General features: G+C 36.9%; 1 protein-coding gene across 1 annotated transcript in view; it reads left to right on the forward strand.

The window, feature by feature from the left end:
• LOC139117949 (mitochondrial inner membrane m-AAA protease component AFG3L2-like) overlaps positions 1-12426 on the forward strand; it is a 43234-nt gene that overhangs the window by 15464 nt on the left and 15344 nt on the right. Inside the window, exons 7-12 of the mRNA XM_070681197.1 lie at positions 689-791; positions 6976-7113; positions 7534-7687; positions 9106-9235; positions 9854-9951; positions 11718-11828. Of these exons, the coding sequence (XP_070537298.1) occupies positions 689-791; positions 6976-7113; positions 7534-7687; positions 9106-9235; positions 9854-9951; positions 11718-11828 (734 nt within the window). The remainder of the gene's footprint in view (positions 1-688; positions 792-6975; positions 7114-7533; positions 7688-9105; positions 9236-9853; positions 9952-11717; positions 11829-12426) is intronic.

Raw genomic sequence — 12426 nt, forward strand, 5'->3', positions numbered from 1 at the left:
GTTCTCCTGAAAAGTTCATGAGTTACTGTCAGGTCAATTTTGTTATCGTGTACGTAGCATTTGAACAAAGGCTTGAACAGGTGAAAACACTGTAAACATGATTTTTACCAACTAAATCTGTTATAACATAACATGCCTTGCCTAGTAGATGAAAATACTTCAAGGTTTTGGCTCAATACTGCCTTTTATAAGTTGGCCTGGCTCAATACTGCCTTTTATAAGTTGGCCTGGCTCAATACTGCCTTTTATAAGTTGGCCTGGCTCAATACTGCCTTTTACAAGTTGGCCTGGCTCAATACTGCCTTTTATAAGTTGGCCTGGCTCAATACTGCCTTTTATAAGTTGGCAGATGGGGAAGTGATAGACCTGGCAAGAAAAGGGTTAAAATGAAAGAGTGTGAAGAAAGTTCTGGAGCTTTCAGTGATAAACTGATGGCTATAATTTCCACAGAATGTTCTCAATCAAGTTATGTTTTCATTTATATTTCAATTATGCTGGCTACACATTCTGTGCCTTCTTGTGTGGTGTAGATTTACACAGTGAGAAATAATGATGGGACATAGATGAAGACAGACAGTATTAGGTTTATATTAATAACTTGAAATTCATCATATCGGTTGTGACACTTTTCATCCAATGTTGACAGATCTGATTGTTGAAATGACTGTTCTCTTTCCATGACTTGTAGGGATGTTGCTGGATGTGAAGAAGCCAAACTTGAAATCATGGAGTTTGTAAACTTTTTGAAGAACCCACAACAGTACATTGAACTAGGAGCCAAGATTCCCAAGGTATAGAGACATTCTTCCAGAGAGCAACATAATTCCCTTTCACTCCTTATTGTGGTTCCATCCTGTTTGTTTTTAGTCCCCACGGACACCGTCCGGGGGACTTATAGGTTTGGTCATGTCCGTGCGTGCGTGCGTGCGTGCGTGCGTGCGTGCGTCCGTCGTCCGTCCGTTCACACAGATATCTCAGAGATGCAAGAAGCGATTTCATTCAAACTTGGTACAAGGATTACTTCATATGTCATACAGATGCACGTTGATTTGTTTTGGATACGATCCAATATGGCTGCCAGGCGGCCATTTTATTACGATTTTTTCATGTACAGAGCCATAACTCAGACATGTTTCAACCAATTTTATTCAAAGTTGGTACAAGGACATTGACCAATGTCATAGATATGCACGTCAATTTTCTTGTGAACGATCCAATATGGCCGCCAGGCGGCCATTTTATTACGATTTTTTCATGTACAGAGCCATAACTCAGACATGTTTCAACCAATTTTATTCAAAGTTGGTACAAAGACATTGACCAATGTCATAGATATGCACGTCAATTTTTAGCTCCCATAGCCATATGTATATATGGCAATGGAAGCTATTCTTATAGGCTAGGGAAATGTCTGTATGTATGTATGTCTGTATGTCTGTATGTCTGTATGTCTGTATGTCTGTCCGTCAACATCAAAAACTCCAAAACCGCTGCACATTTCATCCTGATATTTGGTGTGTACATGGATGATGGGCTGTAGATGAGATTTTGTTCACATGAAGTTGTCATTGCCAAAAATATGCAAATTAAGTGAAAAAATGTAAATACAGTCAAAATTGAAAATCTTAATAACCACTGAGCAGATTACATGAAAAATTAGCATGTAAGTACTTTTGGCTGACCTGAAATAATATTGTGCTTTTTTTGATTTTTTGATATTGTTGAAAATATACAAATTAGTGCCAAAAAAGGCGTTTTTGGTAAAAAATCTCCTTCTTCATAACCGCTGGTCAGACAGCTTTGATATTTGGTATACAGGTCCCTATGGATAACCCAACTTGGTTTGTTCAAATTGTGATGAAATATGCAAATCTGTATTTTAAGGAATTTTTTTGTCATTTTTGGTCAAAAATTTATTTCATCAAAACCGCTCGTCTGACAGCTTTGATATTTGGTATACAGGTCCCTAGGGATAACCCAATTTGGATTTGTTCAAATTGTGATGAAATATGCAAATCTGTATTTTTAAGGAATTTTTTTGTCATTTTTGGTCAAAAATTTATTTCATCAAAACCGCTCATCTGACAGCTTTGATATTTGGTATACAGGCTCCTACAGATAAACTAAATATGATATATAGAATATATGATGAAATCTGCAATTTTGTATTTTTTGTGCAATTTTTGACATTTTTGGTCAAAAAATGTGTTTCTCAAAAACTACTTGTCTGATGCCTTTGATATTTGGTATACAGGTTCCTGGGGGTTCTCCAAGTGTGATGTAGTGAAATTTGATGAAATCTTCAATTTTTGTATTTTTGGGTCAATTTTTGCCGTTTTTGGTCAAAATATTTGTTTCTCAAAAGTTACTCATGTGATAGCTTTGATATTTGGTATACATTTTTATACATAATTATGATGAAATCATCAATTTTGTATTTTTGCAGCTAATTTTGCCATTTTAGGTCAGGCCATCCTGAAATGAGCTATCAAAGATCTCAACCATCTTCATCAATACATATGTCACAAAAAGTTGCTCTCTACATAACACAGCAGAGCTCTGTCGACTATTGGGTCGCTTGTTTTTATCAAAACCGCTGGTCAGACAGCTTTAATATTTTGTTAACAGGTCCCTAGGATGACCTTAGTGAGATGATTTCATACAGTCAGGAAATACTTAATTTTGTATCCATGTCTATAGTAGCTTCAGGGACATTGGCCCTATGTTTAAGATAATGTTGTGATTCAGTAAGCATTTGAAATGGTAAACTGTATTTGGTGTTGAAATGCGGTAAAAAATAATGAGAAAACATAGCTGAGGTGATTTCAGCAGGTTTGGTTTCCAACAAATATATTCAAAGTTTTTTTCAATGTTAAAGAGTGATGGAGGGGGGGGGGGGGGGGTCCTGGCAGATTTTGAAAAAAATCCAAACAAATGTCAATAAAAAAATCGGCCACAGAAGGTTTGTCAAAAGAAAAGGTGAGATAGTGGGAAAAAAGAATGTACAGTGTATCGGATAAAAAAGATGTTCCTCATCAATCTTCCAGACAACCCCTTTTTTCAAATGGTACACCCCTGATGTATTTTGTGTGCCATTAAACATGCAGTGTATTTTAGTTTAAGATGTCAATCAAGTTAGGTAAGGATTTGAAAGGAATAGTCAAGTTCACCACAGTTTAACTTTATCTCTTGTGTCATCATCCTTGTGTAATTGGTTAAGTTTGTAAGTTGCTCCAGATGTGGATGTACCAGCTGTTCTGGAAGAAAACAATGTTTACTTTTCCCTATAGGGTTTCTGAGTTAATGATTGCATGTTGAAATCTCTCCATGTATCTGGTGCATGGGCAAAATGTAAATATTGGTTGCATGTTATGTATTTCAGTCTATGTCAAATATTGTAAATGAAAAATCAAGAACAGTTTGCTGTGTGCTTGTAAAAGATAACATGTATGTCAATACATATTAAAACTGCCTTGCAGTTTGATTGTCTTAAAAATTATCACAGAATTAGAAAACGAAAAGAAACTAATCAAATTGCTGTAACATATTCACCCTCAGTGTCTGTAGGCCTATACTTAACTATTTTATCATTACATTCAGCTTTTTGTTATATCTTTATCACTCTCCATGGGCCTTAGGCACACTTTGGGTCAATGTCATCACTCTGTGCCAGTCTGTGGGCACACAGTCCATGTAGCCGACAATGAGATGCAAATGATATGCGGTCAAGGTCTCCTCAACTAACTTTCAGCTGGTTCTTCACTTTCTACTATTTTTTAGTATTTTTTACAAAGGCACAGACTTATTCTACCTGCAACTTAAAACTGATAGTGATTTTGTAGCTCATTCTTTACTATTTTTCATAGTTTTTGATAGCCGGTAACACACACTTCGTGTTCGTGTCGGCTACATGGACGATCTGCCAGTCTGTGAATGTCAGTCTGTCTGTATTTTTTAGGCCCATGTTTCATACAATTGGTGGTTTGTTTTGATAACTTTATTTGGTATATAGGGATAACCTAGCAATACAATTTTTTTGACAAAATGTGACATGACTTCGGTGACCTTTGACCTCAAATATACATATTTGTCCATAACTCAGTAACCACAAGTGCTACACCCTTCATGTATGGTATGATGGGACACCTTATGATGCCACATATTGTACCTCATTAATTATGTGCATATCTAATTTTGAGCAAGCCAATAGAGCCAGAGGTCTGATTTTTGATATATAGGGATAACTATAGGAGAGAATTTTTTTTGACAAAATGTAATGTGACCTCGGTGACCTTTGACCTCAAATATACATATTTGTCCATAACTCAGTAACCACAAGTGCTACACCCTTCATATCTGGTATGATTGGACACCTTATGATGCCACATATTGTAGCTCATTAATTATGCACATATCTCATTCTGAGCAAGCCAATAGAGCTGGATGTCTGATTTTTGGTATAAAGGGATAACTATATGAGAGAATTTTTTTGACTAAATGTCATGTGACCTTGATGACCTTTTACCTAAAATATATGTTTATGTCAATAAATAAGTAACCACAAGTGCTATGTCCTTTGTATTTAGTAGGATGGGAGACCTTATGACAACACACGCTTTACCTCATTAATTTTGCACACATCTAATTCTGGGCAAGTGAATAGAGCTAGAGGTCTGATTTTTTGGCATATAGGGATTAATTAGCAATATAATTTTTTTTTCAAAATGTCATGTAACTCAATGACCTTTGACCTTGATTATACATATATATGCATATCTCAATAACCACAAGTTCTATACCCTCCAATTTTGATAGGATATTAGACCTTAAGATGTCACATCTTGTACCTCATTTATTATGCGCATATGTATTTCTTGGCTGTCCAATACTGCTAGAGGTCTGATCTTTTTTCCCGATTTAGAACCATAACTTGGACATGCCTCATGTGTTTCAAATTGGGAACAACGACATAGACTATTTGCCCATAGATCTCAACATATACACTCCAGTGATACTTCTTAATGACCACATTTCCCTGCCCCATCAAGACTAATACTCCTATTACAAGTGGGGACTGTCATTGTCAATGACTTGTTTAGTTAATGGTTGTATCACAGTATTCGATATTTCTAATTCTGTATTTTTTCCATTTTATGTTCTGAATAAATACATTAAACATATTTCACTGTCTCCAGTACACTACATTTAAGTATTTTCACTTCATGCACTTTATCCCTTTCACACATGTTCAAATATCTGACCAGAGAACAAACACTAAATAGTCCAGGATGGGAGCTACAGTGTCATTGACGCTATTTTTTTTGTGATACGATCCAATATGGCTGCCAGGCGGCCGTTTTATTATGATTTTTTCATGTACAGAGCCACAACTCAGACATGTTTCAACCGATTTTATTCAACATTGCTACAAGGACATTGACCAATTCATAGATATGCACGTCGATTTGTTTTGTGATACAATCCAATATGGCCACTAGGCAGCCATTTTATTACGATGTTTTCATGTACAGAGCCATAACTCAGGCATATCTCAACCGATTTTATTCAAACTTGGTACAAGGACATTGACCAATGTCATAGATATGCACGTCAATTTGTTTTGTGATACGATCCAATATGGCTGCTGTGTGGTCATTTTGTTACGATTTTTTCATATACAGAGGCATAATCAGGCATATCTCAACTGATTTTATTCAAAGTTGGTACAAGGACATTGACCTATGTCATACATATGTACGTCGATTTTTATGTGATACGATCCAATATGGTTGCTAGGCAGCCATTTTATTACGATGTTTTCATGTACAGAGCCATAACTCAGACATATTTCCACCAGTATCATTCAAAGTTGACATTGACCTATTTCATACATATGCTCGTCAATTTGTTTCACGTCATGTAGCAGTAACATGTCAATTATTGAAGTTTCGTAAGTAGGCTGATATGTCAAGAAATATGTACTGCATCAAATTCATGAAACTGTATACAGATGTCAACCGATGTTAAGCTCACATTGCTTTAACATTGAAAAAGACATTTATCAGTGTCATTTTAATTAATTTGTAATTGCATAAGTAATGAACTTTCCTAATTAGGGTGATATAGCCACAATTAATACAACGTCAAATGTGATGAAACTTGATACAGATGTTGATCTCATAGTGTTGTAAATACTGCATCAAACTTTATGAAATATGGTACCAGTGATAATCTGTTAAGTGTTAGAATTGTATGCAAAAATGTTTTGCAACATCCTGTTGATTAATTCCTAGTTGACTCATTTTATGAACTTTAGGATGGTGGCCTACATTGGTTTTATGTTTTCATCACCATGGAACTCATTCTTGGCCATTGAGCGCCATCTGTATCAAAGTATTTTTATCACAGACCTAATTAATGAAGAGGACTCTCTCCTCTCTGAGGACATGTAATCAAAGTACCCATTATTAACAAGTGGGGACTGTGTCATCAACGATGACTTGTTCATCACTGAATTAAGTCTCTGTAGTTAGAAATGAAGTGGAAGATTTTATAATTAGTCAGACACCCTGAAGGTATTGAACTCAAGCAACATTTTGTAATAACAATAAAGAGCTTCTTTTCATGTCAAGTGAATTTAGACTGTGGAAAGTATTTCTTTCAACTTAAAGTGCAATAAGAATGCCAGGAGAAAGCCCTCAATATGTTTTGTGGTCGCTTTAAAAATCATTATATTTTAGGTATCTTTCCTAGGAGTGTTTCTGTACTTTCCACACTCTCTTCAGCTTGGTGATGCTGTAATGTATCCCAAATCGTGTCCAGACCATGTATTACTACTGTTACTGAAATACAAAAATGTGCTTTCCTAATAGAAATGGATGTGATGATAACAAATCCAAACTCCGGGTCAATGTCTTGTGTTTGCTAGTGTGTGTGACCTTTGACTCGGACCCTTTAACCTAACTCTTTTTCTAGGGTGCGATACTCTCAGGACCCCCTGGAACTGGCAAAACTTTGCTGGCAAAAGCTACAGCTGGGGAGGCTCATGTACCATTCATAACAGTGAATGGCTCAGAGTTTCTGGAGATGTTTGTTGGTGTAGGACCATCACGAGTAAGTTACTTTCTTTAAATCATCAATTGATACCAAGTAAATCTTGTTATATTGTAGTTCTGTTAATACCAATGAATTTTTTGACGTCTTCCAGATTATTGCTGATAATGTATCGCACCATTGTGGCCCCAGACGTTTCTACATTTATAAATTAATTGGCATTGCCAAAACTATAAAATGATAGTAATAATGTACCCAGCGTAGACCATAATGGACTCAAACAAACTTTGCACTCAATGATATACTCAGCTTTGCCTTGTACATATCGTGGTGCAAAGTTTGCACTTGTCCATTAGAGTCTGGAAGGGGTTTCATTATTGCTTACACTGTCAGAAACAGTCAAAGAGTCATTGTGTGTATCTTGAAGGTTCCTCGGTAATTTTGCTCATTGATCTTGTTAATTTCTCCATTTTTTCACAGGTTCGTGACATGTTTTCCATGGCTAGGAAGAATGCACCATGTATTTTATTCATTGATGAAATAGATGCAGTGGGTCGGAAACGTGGCAGGAGTAACTTTGGTGGACAGAGTGAACAAGAAAATACTTTAAATCAACTTTTAGTTGAAATGGATGGTAAGTTTTATCATTAGTGAATCATGTGAAATGCTTGTTTTGCTAACTAGCACACAATGTAACATTACTTTCAGTTTGTTACTGATATAACATGATTATTCACAAAGCTGTCATGTAGCTACTGTCTAATTTGTTAGAAGATTAGTATTTAGCAAATGATAGATCTGTACCTGTTAGTCTGTTTTAACATCCATCCAGACAACTAATAATAATGATAAAGGGTTCTTATATAGCGCACATATCCACAAGGCGCTTTACAATTATCATTACCCCTGGTCACTGGACCTAATATGATACCACTCAACTCCCTGGGGAGCAAACAATAGCTCACATGTGCAGCCAATAAGCGCAGCAGAGCTAAACGCATACATTACAACCACTCTCCTACCAGGTACCCATCATTCCTGGGTGGGGAGAAGCAATGAGGAATAAAGTGCCTTATTCAAGGACACAACACCATGGCCATGCCGGGGCTGGAACTCATCATCCTGTGATCGTGCGTCCACTGCTGTAGCCACTGGCCTATGATGCTTCCTCAGGAACTGATATTGAAATGATAACTTATGTACTCAGTTAGGTATAGTATCTGCATGTATCTATCTAAACAAATTTAAATACCACCTACTGTCTATCTTTGCAGTCACCAGGGCTGTAGCAGATATTAAAATGATTATGTACTGTGTATGTTATTATTACATTGCACAAACACACTACGCAAACTTACATTATATCATATCGACATGACGATGCTGGCTGCTGTGCCATTCATTTCCTCCTCTGCAAAATTAGACGTTACAGAAAATACTTGTTTCAAGATTCCTGTTCTAATGTTGCTTTCCTGATGCCAAGATACAATGTTACAATGTGCTAAAAGCGCAGCTGCCAGAATTGACAAACAAATCGAGAAATCAGAGAAATCAGAGAAATCAGAGTGTATGACCGCTGTTTTGGTGCAACTTCTTCGACTTCCTGTATGTACCTCACACTTTTACTCATAACTTACAAAGCCCTCAGATGATTCTCTCTGTAATATCTCAGAAACTTTCATTTTGTCCAGTAACTCTCTACTCCATGACTTAAAAACAACTCACTGTGTCACGACTTTCAAAAGATGCATAAAATATCTTACAGGGAGCATTTTTATTTCCCTAGTATCTCAAATTGCTTCTCAGTGTTGTTGATCTGTTGACTGTAGGTGGTATATAAATTTGTTAGATACATGTAGATACTGTATTTGATTGAGTACATGACAGTACTTTATCGTGAAAAGTTATCTTGGTGCTTGTACATAAAGTGTGTATTAAAAGATGTGAGCAAAACTGCTGTGATATTGCTACCTTTATCATCTCAAATAAACATACACTTACTTATTTCAAGTACAAAGTAGTACATTTAGTGTTTGTAATATCAATGTACAGGTTTCAACACAACCACCAATGTAGTAGTACTGGCTGGAACCAACAGACCTGACATTCTGGATCCAGCTCTACTCAGACCAGGTAGATTTGACAGACAGATACACATTGGATCTCCAGACATCAAGGGAAGGTGAGTTGAAATCGTGTCTTCAGTATGATCATGTTTTGTCAACAAGATAACCGACATCTAGGTGCCTCTATGGTCTAGTTCATCAAAGTAATTTATTGAAAAAGGCCTCTACGATCATAGACTTTTATTAAAAAGTAAGGAAATGCCAGTTTGAACACAGAGACAGATTAAGAAGATGGTAAAGTGTCTGAAAGTAGACGGAGACAAAAGAGTGGCAAAGTTGAGATGAACTAAATGTAGGCATGCTACTGCTATGAACATCTATGACATCTAACATCTATGAACTGGTCATAAATCTGAAACAAATATAGAAGAAACAGGAAATGTAAAGTGATCGATACAAAAAGGAATATTTGTGATAGGCACCTTACAAGAATAGAGAGAGTGTTACCTTTAACCAGTCTTTCTATAGTTATGGTTAAACCCAATTCTATTGTTTTCCGCTGCTAAGTTAGACCTCTAGATTTGACAATAGGTGTCAAGGTTTAAGTTACAGACAACAATCTTGAGCAGTGAGTATTTGTGATAGCAATACAGTCACTCAAATGGAACATCAAAGTTGATTGAAGGCACTTATAAGATATCAAAAGTTAGATGTATTGTCACATGTTTTTGCAGAGCGTCCATTTTTAAGGTTCATCTTAAACCATTGAAAACACTTCTGAAGAAAGATGATCTTGCCAGGAATTTAGCAGCACTTACTCCAGGATTTACAGGTTTGTTTATTTTAGTGTTTTTCATATGTACTTCATTGCATTTGCTTTACAGCGTTGTATCACTTCAACTGTAAGCAGTGTAACACTTGAACTGTAGGCAGTGTAACACTTGAACTGTAGGCAGGGTAACACTTGAACTGTAGGCAGTGTAACACTTGAACTGTAGGCAGTGTAACACTTGAACTGTAGGCAGTGTAACACTTCAACTGTAGGCAGTGTAACACATGAACTGTAGGCAGTGTAACACTTGAACTGTAGGCAGTGTTAACACTTGAACGGTGGGCAGTGTAACACTTGAACTGTAGGCAGTGTAACACTTGAACTGTAGGCAGTGTAACACATGAACTGTAGGCAGTGTAACACTTGAACGGTGGGCAGTGTAACACTTGAACTGTAGGCAGTGTAACACTTGAACTGTAGGCAGTGTAACACTTGAACTGTAGGCAGTGTAACACTTGAACTGTAGGCAGTGTAACACTTGAACGGTGGGCAGTGTAACACTTGAACTGTAGGCAGTGTAACACTTGAACTGTAGGCAGTGTAACACTTGAACTGTAGGCAGTGTAACACTTGAACTGTAGGCAGTGTAACACTTGAACTGTAGGCAGTGTAACACTTGAACTGTAGGCAGTGTAACACTTGAACTGTAGGCAGTGTAACACTTGAACTGTAGGCAGTGTAACACATGAACTGTAGGCAGTGTAACACTTGAACTGTAGGCAGTGTAACACATGAACTGTAGGCAGTGTAACACTTGAACTGTAGGCAGTGTAACACTTGAACGGTGGGCAGTGTAACACTTGAACTGTAGGCAGTGTAACACTTGAACTGTAGGCAGTGTAACACTTGAACTGTAGGCAGTGTAACACATGAACGTAGGCAGTGTAACACTTGAACGGTGGGCAGTGTAACACTTGAACTGTAGGCAGTGTAACACTTGAACTGTAGGCAGTGTAACACTTGAACTGTAGGCAGTGTAACACTTGAACTGTAGGCAGTGTAACACTTGAACGGTGGGCAGTGTAACACTTCAACTGTAGGCAGTGTAACACTTGAACTGAGGCAGTGTAACACTTGAACTGTAGGCAGTGTAACACTTCAACTGTTAGGCAGTGTAACACTTGAACGGTGGGCAGTGTAACACTTGAACTGTAGGCAGTGTAACACTTGAACTGAGGCAGTGTAACACTTGAACTGTAGGCAGTGTAACACTTGAACGGTGGGCAGTGTAACACTTGAACTGTAGGCAGTGTAACACTTGAACTGTAGGCAGTGTAACACTTGAACTGTAGGCAGTGTAACACTTGAACTGTAGGCAGTGTAACACTTCAACTGTAGGCAGTGTAACACTTCAACTGTAGGCAGTGTAACACTTGAACTGAGGCAGTGTAACACTTGAACTGTAGGCATTGTATCACTTCAACTGTAAGCAGTGTAACATTTGAGCAGTGTTAGTTGAGTTCTTTTACAACTATATTTTCCATTAGTTTTTGATTTCATAATTGATGTATAGTGATTTCGTTACTGCTTGCATTAGTCAATTAATTGTGAAAATTAGTGATTCCTACAGTTCATAAATAAAAAAGTCGTTATGCATTTATCAAACATAGACCCCTATTGGGTATTATTTCACAAATAATTTGATGACATTTTTAATGCTTTTGAATTTTTGTACTTTTTATTGATCAAAGATCATGCCATTATATATGCAGTTAGATGAACAGTGTCTAATAAGCTATCATGTAATGGTTTGCATTTATTGACAGGTGCTGATGTAGCAAATGTTTGTAATGAAGCTGCATTGATTGCAGCTAGACATCTTAATGATTCAATAAAACTTACACACTTTGAACAAGCTATAGAGAGAGTTATTGCAGGTAAGTTGACCAGAAGATTAGTTATGAAGCTAGAGTGATGGTTCTTTTGACTGAAGACACCCTGGTAGGAAACTCTGATTGAATAAAGCACTGTCACATGGCTGTGATCAGTAAAACTGATGACTCAAGTTGAAATGATGGAAATGGAAATATCAATATAAGGATTATTTGCTGTTTCTATCATGCAGAACAAGATTTGATAATTTATGTTAGAGTTAGCTGCAAAGTTAGCTCTTGTCATTTGACTCCATATATAGTACCATAGACAGTGGGGGACTACTGCCTATGGTGTACAACATTGATATATATTGTACCATAGACAGTAGAGTAGCACTACTGCCTATGGTTGTACAACATCAATATCTATTGTACCATAGACAGTGGGGAACTACTGCCTATGGTTGTACAACATTGATATATATTGTACCATAGACAGTAGAGTAGCACTACTGCCTATGGTTGTACAACATTGATATCTATTGTACCATAGACAGTGGGGACTACTGCCTATGGTTGTACAACATTGATATATATTGTACCATAGACAGTAGAGTAGCACTACTGCCTATGGTTGTACAACATTGATATCTATTGTACC

This window comes from Ptychodera flava, chromosome 18, assembly GCF_041260155.1.
Source record: "Ptychodera flava strain L36383 chromosome 18, AS_Pfla_20210202, whole genome shotgun sequence".
NCBI lineage: Eukaryota > Metazoa > Hemichordata > Enteropneusta > Ptychoderidae > Ptychodera > Ptychodera flava.